Source organism: Solea senegalensis, linkage group LG6, assembly GCF_019176455.1.
Source record: "Solea senegalensis isolate Sse05_10M linkage group LG6, IFAPA_SoseM_1, whole genome shotgun sequence".
In the NCBI taxonomy this organism is placed as follows: domain Eukaryota; kingdom Metazoa; phylum Chordata; class Actinopteri; order Pleuronectiformes; family Soleidae; genus Solea; species Solea senegalensis.
In genome coordinates this window covers 14,645,627-14,662,463 of record NC_058026.1, presented here as the reverse complement: position 1 = coordinate 14,662,463, position 16,837 = coordinate 14,645,627, and the positions used below count along the sequence as shown (strand labels likewise).

The 16,837-nt window shown below is 38.5% G+C and overlaps 1 protein-coding gene across 3 annotated transcripts in view; it reads left to right on the top strand.

Moving 5' to 3' along the window:
* Positions 1–16,837, top strand: part of ctnna2 (catenin (cadherin-associated protein), alpha 2) — a 249,467-nt gene that overhangs the window by 20,369 nt on the left and 212,261 nt on the right. For all 3 annotated transcript variants that reach the window (XM_044029247.1, XM_044029249.1, XM_044029250.1), the window contains exons 3-4: positions 14,103–14,298; positions 16,602–16,768. In XM_044029247.1, coding sequence (XP_043885182.1) covers positions 14,103–14,298; positions 16,602–16,768 — 363 coding nt within the window. The remainder of the gene's footprint in view (positions 1–14,102; positions 14,299–16,601; positions 16,769–16,837) is intronic.

Genomic DNA, 16,837 nt, shown 5'->3' with positions numbered 1-16,837 from the left:
GATACAATTATTGATGGCTGAATTCTATTTAGCTTCTCAGGTTTCAGTCTCGTGGAGTTGCGTGTGCTGACCCGCTGTCATGCTGTCGTGGCTTATTGTAAGAAACAGAACCACTGTTAATGGTAGGAGTGCAATAACAAGACAGTGTCAGCTGCAGAGAACATCTTTTCATTAGTTTACGTGACAGGTAACACATTTTTATCCTTTTATCCTGCCCTCAGCCAGAGGCTGAAGCTTAAAGAGACATTCCATTTCACTCCCAACCTTTTCAAGGCACAAATGCTGCTGTTTCATTTCTATTGAGACCTGATGAGGTGTCTCGAAGATTGCGTGTGACACATGGGATGATGACTTGCAAACAAAAACATTGTCAGATATTGCAAAAATAGTTGTTTTACTACTACACTTACATCAGTGTGGCTTGAACTGGGGCAATGGTATTATATCAGTATTACAGAAGGATATACTAAATGTAAATATGCTATAAAACGGTATAACATTGGGTGGAGCTTTTTGTTCCGTACAGACATCTTTAGCAACATTTCCTCTAAAACAGCTGCTTTGTTGTAGGTATTGGCTGACCCGTCTAAGACTTGCCATCCAGTCTATTTACTCTTCAGGCCTCTAGAGAATGCTTTAGTTTTACTGGCTTTTATTCCAGCTTTACCTGTTACAACAGCAGTATGTAGTCCTTTTTTATCTTCTCTTATCTGCTACTTGAAGCAAAAGAGTCTAAGTAACACATGAATAGTCCTGAGACATTTCACTGAGCAACAAAATACAAAAAGCGATTGTGTAGACACATGAAAGGATATGTATGGTGTTAGAAAAATGGTGAACTCAACAATAAAACTTCCAGCCTTGCAAACAGGAAAAGGGTTTCATCATGTTTCAAAACAAAACTGTTTTTTTTTTTTTTTTTATAAAAGCACCTTATCTTGCGCTTTTCCATTTCCACTGACAAAGTTATGTTTGCGGAAAATCACCCAAACATCCGAAAGATCTTTTGCATCATAGGGAAATAATGTACATTGTCAGCAAAAAGTACCACTATTTTCATTGTCCAATTAGTTTCTAGTGAGGTGTATCCAGTCACTCTGTACTTCCATATAGCATCGCACTCAAGAAATTTAAGGGCCCACTAAGAGATAATTGAATATGAGCAAGAATTTCAAAAGCCACTTTACTTTCTTAAGCTTTCTGAGCTTCATTTGTTGTTGGCTGTTGAACATCACAATCTCCTTGTCCCTGCCTGTATAAATGTTATGAGATTTGGACATACAGTACATTATTAACATTACATCAAAGCCTTTAATGAGGAACTATTACTGTTTGCTTGGACACAAACCCAGACATGCCCGTTTTTCAACCTCAACTTAGCCTCAAACTAAACATCTTCAGGTCTGTAAAAAAAACAAAAACAAATTGGTGACAGTTAGTGGTTAAATTCACATTTAAGGAGCTGTTTTAATTATTGAAACAAACCCACACTTGTTTAAAACCCTCAAAATGCTTAATCGATTATCAGAATAGTTGGCAATTAATAATTGATTAATCAAATAATTGTTGCAGCCCTATTAGTTATGTCTAGATTAATCTATTGATTTTTCAACATATTGAAATATCTGACCTACATTGTATCTACAATAGGTTTAGGTTTAATAAGGTCATGTATGTAGATAACTGGATGCACACGATCCACAACAAAAAATTATGTATTTTTTTCCTCTGTATTGCACTTTTTCAATAGTACTAGGGTTGTAATCAACCAAAGAAATTCTTGGTCGACTGAAGCCCTGAAATTTCGACTCAAAATTGACTAGTCAAGGGGGGTGGGTGTTGAAAATGTTGTGCATCACGTGCATAGCCCATGATTTCCGAAAATATACTATGTCAACTTGTGATATTGAGGAATATTTAGATTGTATGGCTCTGTGCATGTCCTCGCACAGAGCGAGACTGAACATAGGAGGTCAGTTTTGCGGCTGAGACACAAATAGACTGCTGCCGTTGTTGCGGGTGAGTGCGGCTGCAGTTATAAAACAAACAACGATTATTAGACTAAAATATTGAAATATGCCAATACTGATTTGTTCATCTACTCAAAATTCCTCCAGAATAAATCAAATTAACCATAGACTGTATAAAATTAACGTCGCAAATAGTCGACCAATCAGAATTTATCGATCTGGGACTTTACAGCCCTAATCAGTACCCGTATAAAAAAAACCTCCTGATAAATCAAATACAAAAGTGTGTGCTCTTACATGGATTAAACGTGACATGAATTACACAAAAACTTAGCCTCTCAACTCTCCTTCCTAATTCCCCCATCTTGGATGGGATCTCCATGATGTGGGACATTGACAATGACATGTCATTCTTCCTTCATGAGATGTCAGGACAAGGTTCTCTGCTTCACTGCCTGCTTTGCCGCAACACAGAGAAGGACTATTGATTTATTTCCGTCTTAACTTTTCTTATCCTCAGGGGGCCTCTGGCTCCTGTGACTGCTTTACTTAAGCATGAATTGCAACCTTGCCAATGCAACTTGCTCCTTTTAATGAATGCTTGATCTGAGCGCTAATCTTTTATGTATAATCTGTTTCTCTAAAGAGCACGATGGTGAAATTGTCTACATGCACAGGTGATTCTCATCCAGCACTCATCCAGTGAATTGACTGACAGAACAACATTAGCAAGACCCTGTCTCTTCATGCTGGCCAATACTGACATTAATATATTCTTCCATAGGATTTGGGGTCACACCAGATAAATGTTGTGGAAATATTCTGATTTATTTTGGTTTCCTTGGCAGTTAAATAAAAATCTATTTTTGAGTTTACAGCCTGATAATACAGTGGTTGTGCTGGGCACTTGAATGGCTTAGTTGGCCATCAGGAGTGGAGTCTTTAACAGTCTTTGTTTTAGGACATTGGCTGAGGCCAAAGTTTTTCTCTCGGAATTGGTTGGCACCTTACACACACAAGACACATGCACACTCTTGTCAAGGGGCTTAACATAAAGGGAGGGTAGACCACAGCAGCATGGGGATTAAGGCTTCATGCTGCATCACTGTCATAATCCATTAAGCTAGCGGAAAAGGATGAATCCTGGACCTCAAACAGACACTTTTAGGAGGCAAGGAAGGATGCAATACTTCTCAAAGTTTTCACTGTATAGTTTCTATCAAAGTTGTGGCAGTTTTGGATACTGGAGGTAAACTAAGTTTAGACGGTAGTCCTAAATTTAGTAAGTAGTAAGTAAGTAAATTTAATTTATAAAGCACATTTACACACAGCATAAGCTGACCAAAGTGCTGTACAGTGAAAAACAGAAAAAGACACAAAATAATACAAAGTGATGATTTGATATGATTTTGTGTCAGATTGCAGGGAAGCCATTTTCAGAGGATACAGAGTGCTATCTTGAAATCACTGTAGAAAAAAATATAACAACACATCTTCCACTTTTCGAAAACTGAGTACTGAAACAAGAAGGGGCGGAGGGGCTCTTGGGATTTGAGCTTCTCCATTCTTTGCACTCTTTTCTATCCCTCGTTTGAATTTGGATGACAGAATTGCTAAGAGGCTTTGAACCCTGTGAGAGGTAGTGATGTTCATAGACTGCCTGGAACCCCTGTTTCCTGGCATGCTACACAATGGACACTTGCCATACTACAGCAAGCAATTCTCAACTGAAGTTGGAGGGCAAAGTGGGGGAATTCGTTTTCAAGCTGACAAAAACATGGACGTCCGTAGGCTTAATCAGCATCATGTGAACTCATTTGGCAAGAGCTTGAATCTAGCAGAAATTCATATTTAAAAGTTAGACTTTGGCATGTGACACATCTGTGCTTCTGTCATTGTTAGCTCAGTTGGTCCTCCAGCCTCTAATGAGTTTTAGACATTAGCTCAGGTGTTTGATATTTCTGTTGTCTCCCCGACATGCTCCATCATGTTTATTGAATGTAAAATGAGTAAACACACACATTAACTCATTTTGTGTAAGAAAAAACAAAAAAAGAATGGTTTCATATTGTCCCTGATACAAAGTAGATCAGTGGGTCCTCAGGACCAGGATTGAGAAAATCCTGCTTTAGATACTGGTGACATTCATAGATACATAGCTCCTTTACCTTTTTTACATAAATGTTTGACTTGGTGCACACAGCGACAAAGTCCTTGACAAATTCTCGTCTTGAATCTGCTGTAATGCTGTAATGGTGCTTTATAGAGGCGGGCTTCTGCTAGCATGCTGTCTAGTCAATTTTGTTCTGTAACAACATCTCCTAACTCCACTCTGAATTGAATTGCTAGTTTTGAATTTTGCAACTTTTTAGAGGGCATGTTTGTCTCCGATGCTTAGATATTGTTGTGAAGGGAAGTTGCACTGGTCGCACACACATAATTGTCCCAACCTCTTAGAAAAAGGGAAATTTCAATCAAATCATGACAGATTCTGCAAGATTTCGTGTGATCAACTGTTGATTCCATTTTTATTGCCCAATTCTTGCCCAATTTGTCCACGGTACACGGTGTTGCTTTCATTCTTACTCTAAATATTTTTTGTTTAATATGACTTTATTTTCTCTTGAACTGTTGTAAGTACAAAATGCATCAATCAGTGTAATCACTGGATGATGTCTTTATAGGTTCATGAATTTACTATGATTACATGTACTGCCAAAAAGATAAGCCTTAATCACTGTATAGTTACACCTTAATGTGCAGAGCCATCTTTTTCATTTAGTGAGTTTTTTTCTTGGCAAAGAAAGGACTAATGTTTGTCATTCTCATAATAACCTTATAATTTACCCTCATAATTGAACTGAAATGGCTGCAGCTGGCCAGTACATATTTTTTTTTTGTTAATCTGGCAGTGATCTCAGCAGTTCTGGTTTCCGGAGCTCCCATCTGCATTCAGACTGCTGTTAAATTTGTTGTGGAAGTAAGTCATTATTATGGCCTTTTGGTTCTACTCAGGCGTATATGGTGCATGTGTTCACTTCTTGCATAAAGTGCGCAAAATGAGGGTTGTGAATACTGCAGGTGCCTGAAAAATTAGTTTTATATTCCATCCATCAATTTTTTACCGCTTTATCCTCCACAGGAGGGTAGCGGAGGGTGCCGTGCCAATCTCAGCTAACATAGGGCGATAGGCGGTGTTCACCCTGGACAGTTCGCCAGTCCATCACAGGGCCACATATAGAGACAAAAAACTATTCATTCTCACTCTCAGTGTCAAATTTACCTAATTCCCATATTGCATGTTTTTAGACTGTGGGAGGAAGCAAGAAAACCCATGCAAACACAGGGAGAACATGCAAACTCCATGCAGAAAGGCCCTTGTTCCAACCAGGGCTCAAACCCAAGTCTTCTTGCTGCATAGGCAAGAGTGCTAACCACTACACCAACCGTGTGGCTGGTTTTAAATTATTAATGATAAATCATTATTAATTTAACAATCAATTTAAATGTGTAATATTTGTTCAAGCATGATTTTTGGAAAAAGTGACACAAACACCAGTGACCTAAGAAAGGTGACATAAGAAAGATGTGCAATGCTTTGTTTTTATGTAGTGATATGATGATGATGATGAGGGCGATGATGACAGCTGTGTCACTCTGCAGATCACCACTTGTATCTTCTAAAAGCGTACTATGTCAGCATATGGTTTGCCCAAGGGTTCTGAACAGCAGCAATGCACAGATGTAGGTTACGCTCTAACCCTGTGCAGTGTCCTGAATTGATAAGACTGTGACATAATGCCATGCAGCCGATGCTGTAAAGACTCTGAGCAGATATGAGTGGAACATAGCTGATCTGTTTGACATCTTCAGAGCCCTCTGCCAATGAGCCAGCAGGAGTTTTGCTTCTCGTGTTTTGTTATGCAAGTGCAAGTATGTACAGAGAGTTGGAGAGAGAGAGGATAAAAGGGAGAGAAGGTAAACTTTCTGTGATTTAACTTTGAGCAAGATCAACCCAGATGTAATATGAATAACACGAAAAAGGTTTGGTGCATCTGCCATTTCTTGATTGAGCCTTTTATATATTTGAGCTTTTTAAATGTTTTGTTTGCTTTTCTCCAGACTGGCATCCTATTCCCCGACACATTTTAAATTTGATTTGATTTGATGAACACTGTGTTACTATTCAACAGAATGTAGAAAATATGATAAAGCCATATCCATGAATAATTTACCCACCAAGTTCCTCCTAGGGTCCTTTAAACTGCTTTTAAACAGCACTCCCTCTAGTTTTGTCTACCTTTCCTGAGTTCAGGATTTGCTCAGAGGCACATTTGTTGTTCAATATAAAGTTCCATTAGGGCTCCCCATAGTCCAATGTTAGGTAAATTAAGTTGGAGGTTGCATCACTTTGCTTGAATTGAATTGAGCAGTGGAATTATTTTAGTTCAGTATACTTAGTTTAGCGGTGTAGAATATTTTTAATATTATAATATATTATAAGTAACCAATGATACAAGTTAATACAGTTTTATAGATACAGTGCTCACAAGTCAGTCATAATGCTTGGGATCCTGAACTTGTAGTTATGATTATCGTGAAGTACAGTTTATCGATACAATTTGTTTTTGTGTCCAATGTATTGCTCCTCAAAGGCTACACATACTCTATCAGTTAGGATAAATAGTATTATCGGAGGATTGTTAAGACAACTAAGAGGAGACTGATGTTTCGGTGTGTCAACCTCATGGTGTGGGAGTTATTGAAGCACGGGTGTTTGATTTAGGGCTTTGCACATCAAAAGATATAGTTAAAACAACAAAAAAAATAAATCTAAATGACAGCAGCTGGAGAGTAGTACTGAATGTGACACTGACTGTCAAATCTGGGAAGAGTTTAGGGGGTTTAAGGGGGTGGTAAAGTGATGCCCATTGTCTGTTGATCTCTGTTATTTTCTCCATTTATCCAGAGTCCTAACTTTAATATGCTGTTTATATTCTTGCATATTTCTTGAAACCGTATTTGTGAAGGTTCTCAGGCGTCCATGTCATCTTCATTAGTTAGAAGAGTTATGTTATATAGACGTTTCACCTTCCATCCAAGAGGTGTTAAATAATTCAGTTTCACCGAATTCAAGGTGTGAAAGAGAGTCTGCTATTGTGTCAGTGTTGGAGTTTACCTGTGGGTTTTATGTGTGGGAGTATTGATCATTTTTGGAAAAGAGCTCAGGGTAGCATGTTGTTATCTGATAGTTGGTGTCTTAGGTCACCTACTGTGTTGGAGGTTGAGGTCTCCAGGTTTATTTCACTCCTTTCCAACAAATGCAAACATTCACATCATCAAAAAGAGTGTCCCTTGTCCTTCTAAGTGGACAGCTGATTCCTGTCCATTTGAGCTGGCTCTTCTGAGCTGTGCCAAGCGTTTTACATCGGAGAAACCAAACAATCCCTGCATAAGTTTCAGGACAGTCCTCATTACATTGCACTGCATGAATGACATAGCTTTATTGGCCTCAGAGTTGTGTCCTTTGGGTGAATGAGACTTGCAGGGTTTGAAATGCACCAGCTTTCTTGAAGCCAGTTTTTTTTCCCTCTTGATCTGCACAATTTTTTTTTGACAATGATCTTTCTATGCCTCACACTTGAAGCCATTTCTTAATGAGACTTGAGAAAGCTTTCATGTGGTTTGTCTTTGAAGTAAGACATTTCAGATGGCATACACTTGCACATACATTTGCCATTTGTTATGAACATTATGCAAAAACCTCAAGGCATGCAAAAAAATAAACCCCAGTCAAGTGATGTCATGGCAATTTCACTCAGGAAAAAGGAAAAAAAAACAGCAACAACAAGAAGAAAATTCCTTTTTGTTGTATTTTAAGTGGAAGTTGAAGGTCTGACAGGTGAAAAGACTGATATTCAAATGTTCTGTTTTTGTCTGATAACCAATATTTTCAGAACACACAAAAACAATTCCTTCATGGATATTTATTTTTTTAGTACAACACAGATATCAACAATATTAAACAATGCAATTTTAACAATATCCACATGTAAAACACTGTTAGAATAAACTGATACTGTATAGCTCTATCATCTGTGAAGCAAAATGTTTCGGCAGGCCTTGGAAATTAATCAAATAACCTTTAGTGTGAGTGAACCCAGATTTGTGTTGAGAATAATAATGAAGGAGTGGGAGGATCAAACTGAGTATTAGAAACATACCTATGAGGGTAACTAATGAGGAAGATTGGGGAAACTAAATGTTTATTGCACATTTCCAAAGCAGAGCAAATTAACATTGCCCTTAAACATTCTATCTTGCAATTAAAGCACTACAGTTGCCCTCATTCTTCTGTACAGTAGTAAACACCTAGTTATATTAAAAAATACAAATACAAAATTAAAGAAAACTGCAGGTCTATGGATGAATGTGACAATTCTGGGAAAAGTGGGATAAATCTTTCAGTATTCAGTATTAATATGGTTGTTAATCAGCATGAGAAACAACCATTCAGTAACCCATTCAGGAACTAATGCACACTAATTATGCGTTGGACTTCAGCACCTGTTAGCTTCAAATGTTTTTTACAAAGGTATTTGTAACAAGTGTGCATTTATGCAGTGCTTTCAAGAAAAAAGAAAATGACATAACATACATCAGTGTGCAGAGTTCTCCACATTTTCTATATAACTGCCTCGGCTATATGTAGCTTTTGTGTAGTTTTGTGTGTGTACATGTTGCTGGAGCTTAAACAGTGTTATGTCTTGTTTAATGATGTGACACTTTGTGCCTGAAGCCATAATAGTGGCCATCTTGTGCAAATGGGTCATGATTCATTATGATTCACTCACCTGGAAAATGTACAAGTCTCGAGTCCCCTGAGCATTTATGTTCTTTACACAAGGGTACAAATGCCTTCATTAATTATTCAATAGGGGGAGTGAAGATGAAGGTGGATGTCAAAGGTTAACAGAATGTCAGGATGTGTGTAACACATGGTAACACACACACTGGTCTCAGTGACATTATCAATGACGTGTGTTTGTGTGTGTGTGTATTGGCATGTTTCCACCGGCTTGCCTCGCCTCGGCACAACACGGTTAAGTTGTGTTGCCACTAGCATAGTACCTGGTACCAGTTACTTTTTTTTTTTAGTACATGCTGTGGCAAGGTTCCAAGCACGCTGCCGGCCACTGATTGGTCAGGGTGCCGTCACAGGAAGAGACGTCCGACAGTTACCGGGGAAATGCCTAAAATCTCAATATTTAACAGAGGAGTCTTGTGTATTTAGTGACAGCACTGCTTATTGTAAGTGGCATCACAAATCCTGTCAGACGAAGTGTTAAAAATTATTAAACTGCATTGTGTGTGTATTATGTGTGTTTATTCACATGTGAACACTCATGCACATACCGTTCTCTAGTGTTTAACATTTAAAGTGCATCTCTTATCTGTTGGATGCGAGTCTCAGAGGCTCAAGGCGGAAAATTGAGTGGCTATGCGGTGCCACAGGGATTTACTGAGTGAGGAGTCCACTGACCAGTGCTCTGGAGGGGAAAGGCCATTTCATACTATTGATCTGCAATAAAATGGGAGGGCAAGCCACTACAACTCTTTATGTCTAAATGAAAGGTTATCTTTATATTGTCGCAGCACAATCACTTGTGTATTACCTGCTCGTCAGAACATTAGCCTTATCCCACAACCATCAGGCTCCGATACAGCATTGCAGAAAACACCCACATACTGAATAAATAAATAAATGGATGAATACATTTTGTTCCCGGGAGAATATTCCAGTGTGCAGGGAGGTGAAAATGTTTGTTGTCCAATCAGCAGTGAACTTGCATAGGTATGTGAATTGTGTAAAACCCTGTGTGCTCGAAAGCAGCTCACCAAGTCGATGAATATTCTGCTGAAACGTGACTGCTGATGGCAAAGGTGTGAGAATTAAAATGAGTTGGACATGGTTCAGTCGAGGATGGGAAAATGCTGGCAACATGGGACTGCAAATTAGCCACTCCGTGAGCCTAGCTTGGCGTGTTTCTGTGCTGTGGATTTGAAAAGTCTGCAGTATTGCAGTAACTGGGACTTATTTCAGCACAAGAGAAATGTGATGACAAAAGCAATCTGCCATTTTTGAACTTTCACATAGTATTAACTAGCTACTACTGTACAGTAAGTACCCATGGCATGACAATGAAAAAGCAAACGGTGTCATTTTTCTCATGAGTTTAACAAATAATATGTTTGTAATGGAAATGTAGGCAACGTATACAATTTAGATGTGTAGATTATGACCCTCCTTTCTCTCGCTGTCTCACACACAGGTTGATACCCTTACTTGATTAGTAGAAGTAGTTGTTGGGTGTGATATAGTGGAAATCAAAGAATTAAATAATCTCTCTCAAAAGAAGTAACTCTTGGTTCTAAGCTTAAATTTCTTTATAGAACTACTCGCCAACATTGTGAACGTTGTTGTCAAAGCTGAGAGAGTGATATAGCTGTATGAAAATGACCTCTGTGTGGTCTTGCATAAATCCAAGCAGGACTATGCTAATTCACACAATAAATGGGCTTGTTGTTTACTAGCTGGCAGAAAAAAAAGGGCATGGCTGCTTTTCTAAAGACGCTAAATTCATTTTATGTATCGGGCCACATTTCAATGTGCAAAGTTACCATGACCCCCTTATTTTGTTTTTCAAAACAAAGTGGGTTTCATATGACTATGAGCCACATGCACACATTTGTTATTGTACTTGTGATATGTTGTGACCTATCACAAGTACAATGAAATTGATACTAAAAGGCACAATTTCAAGTCTCTAAAGTCCAGCCATACACGTAGTCTCATGCTGTATTTATGTATACATAATTTTATGTGCATGAATTCTCCTGTTCCTAATAGGTATGTGCCAGGAAATTACAATAAATTACAATAGATAAATACATTTACAATAGAAGGTTATTTATTATTTTTTTTATTTTTTATTCAACCAATACTTTAATTTGTAACTTGGTTTTTGCGTTTTAAGAATGTAATGTCATTGAGCTTAAAACCATTTTAAGCTCAATTTTCCCATTTTATTGAATGACATGTATCCATTCATGATATTGCAAAAGTTATCGTATATTAAAGCTTATTGCTTCATTGGACCTCAAAATCACCACTTCAGCCAGACTCCAGCCTGTCACTGTGTCTCCTTCAGTGGTCAGGCATAAATGACAGAGGAGACGTGGCACATACGCTATGTGTGAACCAGATGATAGTAAATAAATGTACCACATCCACAACAAACACACATCTGCAGATTTTGAATATTTAGATTGTTTTATTTTATTTACAGAGCTCCTTAAAATGTGTATATATGTAGTACCGTAGACATTTCTTTCTTTTCAATCAGATGAAGAGTCATATGCCAGTGCTCAGAAACAGGCCTGGGGCTTCACAGAGGCAGGCGACCACCAGCTGAGAGAGGGGTTATGTCCTTCATCTCCACATCTAAGACCCATGATTCTCACAGCTAAAGTTCTGGAAAAACAGGCAGAAGTTTGTCGGTTAATTACTGACATAAATTGTTTGCAAAAAATTACTGATTAAACGAGAGCAATGAAAATCGAAACATTTACACATAAACATAAGTTTAAATGAATGTTGTGCAGTGTGTTTCTCATTCTTGCCCAAAGTTTGTATTTCATACACTTTATAAGTGCTGTACGATGTCCTGTCTCCTTCATTTGGTTCATGCCATGACAAGGCTCTGCAGACAGAAGCTCGCCTGGCTGCAGTTTATTTTCTGTCCTTCTATTATACAGAATCTCTCAAATTATGTCACACATCTTATGCCCTTTAGCGGCCTGGTGCAGCCTTCCACTGTTTCCTATGTGCATAATTGCGCACTGACTTAATGTAAACTGTCTGTAATTACTGTATGTCACCTATAGTCTGGCGAGGAAAAAAACCAAAACACTTTACCTTAAGATACATATTTTTGTGCTGAATATATGGCTGTACACTTTTCATTACTGTTGTAATGATCATTATTTATTACAATTACAATATTCAGCATTTTGCGTGCAATATCTAATTCAACTGTACGTCTGCGGGCACCTGTGTTTGAATGGTCATTGTATTTGTATAATCTAATAATTATTATCCACACAGTCACACTTCACTGCGTGTCCACTATGATTCCAAACTAACGCCTATTTGATAAATACGAGCCATTGTGTTTGGGTCCTGTAGCTTATTCAGCTCGAGCATCTGTAGACACACATGACATTGTCATAAAAAAATAACACGGGGAAATATCTCTGAAGGTACTTAAATTGAATCTGTCTCAGTGCATGCTGTGAGGTCATTTCAGGCTTAATTAAATATACATTTCGCTTTTGAAGTCACTGTTCCAGAACAAAACGTCAAAGAGCTTTGACTTGACTGATTTGTTCCCCCGTGAAAAGCAGCATCAAGCGTGCGATAGCCTCACCATTTGCTGTTCCACTGCCCAAGTCCTGTATTATTAAATATGCTATGGTTTAGAGCATGTTTCAGACCATGTTCATTGTCTGTTTCATGGATCCGAGTATCTGATTATTTCGATTTTGGGTTTGTACTGATCCACTACGCACTGGAACTCAATTGGTTTTGACGTCAAGGTTGATCCATATACTGCACATCTAAGAATTATTACTATTTTTACCCCTTTAACGGGATTTTTTGAGTTCCTGTTTACCTATTGACCTTTAGCCTTTGGCTGCACAGTAGTATACATAAGCTGTGTGTACTGGATTGATTCTGCATTCCGTTTGCTGTTGAACAGTGTTACGAGGAGAGTCTTTCTACAGAATTGTGTATGTGCTTTCAGGTTTGAATTCAGCATTAATAGCATCGGATGTTTGGTTTGAATAAACACATCATTGTGCTTCATATTTAGCACTTGTTTAGTCACGTATGGGGGATGTTGAGCAGATGAGATAGTACTATGTGTATATGTGTGTACAGATAATAATTCTTCTGGTATTTATTACATTTTGAGAGAGAACACGTGTTCACCTTTTTATTTCATACCACAAGTGCTTGGTTGATGCAACATGGACAGGACACCACTTTGCTCTTAGCAGCTTGTAGAATTAAAAGCCTCTGATTATTAACCATATCCCACCCATTTTGAGAGGTCGGCTGCTGTCAGACTGATACTCCTCACAGCAAACTGACTTGAATGTGCAATGAGCAATTCTATCCATGTACATCCTCAACAGATGTGTGCACATTGCCTGTATTGTTTGATTCATTACTTTCAGGAAACATTTTGGTTTCCTAGATAATGATATTTTGATTTTAACTTCAATTGTCAGTTTTCCACCACATTATTTTTGTGGATAAAAGCCAAAAGCTCAGAGAGTGATTTCCTCTGTGTTGATGCTTCTCATCCCTGAGGCTTGCATGTTCTTGAGAGCAATATGTGATTGTTAATTAGCTTTTTTTTGTGAGGAACTCCGTAGTTGCCTGACGTCTTTCCAGTGGAGTGCTCCTCCAAAATTAGTCCATTTTCTGTTGTGACTCTGAGACACCATCACTGCATCTATACGTTAAATCAGCACATCATACTTGCTCTTAACAACCTCTGCATGTCATCATCTCAACTGTTTGTCTGCTGTAGGGAAAAATCAATTGCCGTGTGGTCCAATACAGAAATGCGTCTGGACTCCAGAAGCTGTTGTAATGAAAAATGTCTTTTTCCATTTCTGCTACTGAAAAGATAAACAAAAATGCAACTAAATCAAAGATTCATTTTGTAGGGTTTTCAAACACATCTGATTGATTATGTGCTTTACGGTCTACCAAGGAAATTATTACCTGAAAATAGATTACATTTTTTTCTTGTAATGGGAAAAACTGCCTGATAAGCTTTTCATCCTTAAACTGAAGGATTCATTGTTTCATGTTTTTGCCTCAGGTAAGGCAGTTTTTCTGATTTACGTACAATAAGACATGTGTCTGCAGCTATTCTGCATTTTGAATGAATTGTACATAATGTATAAGTTGTGGAATTGATTAGGATGTGGCTATCTGTGGTTTTCATCATATGTTATGTTACTCAACCAACTGATATTGATTCTTTTGCACAGGTGACTACCCTGGTGAACACCAGCAACAAAGGGCCATCCAGTAAGAAGAAAGGGCGCTCCAAGAAGGCCCATGTCTTGGCAGTTTCTGTTGAGCAGGCTACCCAGAACTTTCTGGAGAAGGGTGAGCAGATCGCCAAAGATAGCCAGGACCTCAAGGAGGAGCTTATTGCTGCTGTGGAGGATGTTCGTAAGCAAGGTGAGAAGTTTCCAACTGGTTTAATGGTTTCCTAATCCGTAGCCCTATCCCTCTATAACAGTGTTTCTCAAACTTTTTCAGACCAAGGACCACTTAACCCATAAAAAAAACAAGGACCACCTAACCTAGCCCCAAAACGGTTGTGGTCAGCTGTGTTGGAAACCGGTCCACTGCACTGCTCAAGTCAGACAATACCACAAAACATATTTTTTTTAAATTTTACATAGGCTACTAGTTTATTTGATATTGAAAACAACACATATATAAACACTGAACACTAACGCTGAAATTAAAACCCTGACATTTACAATTTTAAAACATGATATGTCACTTGCTTGTCACCTCATGGACCACACTTTGAGAAAGGCTGCGCTATAACTTTAGAAAGCCCATTCCTCTTAGTCCGGATTAAAACTGGATTTCTGAAAATATCTCATGACAGGACTGAAGTACTTTGGGTGAAAACTGGATACTTACTATACTGCATTCCTTAATATCAAACTTTTACAGAACAGAAGTCACAAATAAATAAAGGGCTTGATCGGTACATGTTCAATAAAGAGGGTGGACACAAAACAACACATCCATCTCCTGTTAACAGCGTTTGTGTGGGTAGCCATTTGTTTAGACAGTGATGTTTGATGAGTTACAATAACAAAATGGTTATATTTTCCCTGCCCCCATCCATTATATTATTTATAGTCAGCATTGTTGATAGAATCGTCAAACTCACAGCTTGGTCCTCTTCTTTCCCAAATACTCAGGCTTCCTCTCACAGTCCAAAGCCATACAACTTTGGACTAAGGTTAATTGGAGACTCTAAAATAACCATAGGTATGAAACTGATTCTTATTTGTCACAATTGGCATGGGATGACTATGATGGACTGACAACCTGTCCAGGGTGAGTCCCGCCATTGCCAGCTTCCCCTGCAATTTAGTGGAATTGACTGTGTGGCCCAGAACTTTAAGACCTGACCATAACCCACTCTTACTTAAAACTATTTGGAGTCTTTCAAGTCACTGAAACTTCAACATGAATGCAAATCCTGACTTCAGCAAAGTATCCTCAGTGTTCTCTAATGCTAAGAGGGCAACATCACAGTTGTTAACTCTTTAAAGTTCTCTATCCATGCTGTGAATCTTAATGTGTCCCCAGGATGGGAGTTGGATACCTTGTTCATTAACAGCAGAAGGAGCGAATGGAGCTCAATGTATGTTGCCGTAGCCTCATTCCACTTACTGCACTGTCGGCTCCACGCAGCTGCTGTTGAGCAGTGACTTGACTACATTGGCACACAGCTCTTTCGAGGCATGAAATAGACTGTTGCCACACACAGCTGACATCGAAAATGACAGGTTTTTTTTCTTCTCACTTGTTAGGCGTGTAAAAAAGACAAACAAGTAAATTGATTGGAACTTCTATGTTTATGACCTGCTTTTATAGAGCACCTCTTTGCTTGTGGACATTCTTACCCCTTTTAACATCTTTTGATTGTGTGAAAAAAATGTTTTTGTTAGATTGATTGTTGTCACATGTGTCTATATTCTATATTAATAATAATAACTACAGTTATGGACATAGGACCACGTTGAGTATATTCAGCTGGGTCTAACAGAACACGTCAGCTTTTATAGCAGGTACAAGTTCTCATCAGACCTATGTCACTGTGACCTAATCAACTCTCATCAAGAATTCAGCAGACGAGGTTCTTTACAGTCTGAAACCACTCATTACTGGGACAGACTGACTTTTGGCACTGCTATAAATGCCCTGAGAGCTTGTTTGCCTCAATATTTTTATTTTCAGTTTGGACACCTGGTCTGTGTATTTATGTCAGCATATTGGTTTCATTTCCTTGCAGTTTCGTAAAAACAAATAAAAAAATGAGTAGTGTTAGGGTTATTGATTCACTGAACATCACTGCAGTGCAAACAACTTTATTTCCTCGTTTTTTTAATTTAGTGAAGAGCTGGCACGGTCAGTGTTGACCTCCTGCCACTGTGCTATTGACCTGGCAGGAAACATTTTACATTTTTATTTAATCAAGGCCTGTTACTCACCAGTGGCTAGCTGTATAATAAATATAAGAATGCGGAGGAGCTTTTTTGAAAGCATATTTTGGCACATATACATTATATACAGTCCAGATACACATTGAAAGAACACTGTAACATTAGCTTACTAAATTTAGGTGTATGCTGATTATAGATCACACACATACACTCAATCACACAGGCAAGAGTCTGAGATAAGCAACATTCTTGACCCTTTTTCCTCAATTTCATCCTTCCCTTGCGCAGGAGAGACCATGCGGATTGCCTCATCGGAGTTTGCTGATGACCCATGTTCCTCAGTGAAACGTGGCACAATGGTGAGGGCTGCCCGTGCCCTGCTCTCCGCTGTCACACGCTTACTCATCCTCGCTGACATGGCCGATGTCATGAGGCTGCTGGCCCACCTTAAAATTGTAAGTGCCTTCATCGCTTGCACCCACGGTTCAGCATTGTGCTTAGTTTTCCATATTAAATTGAGAGAT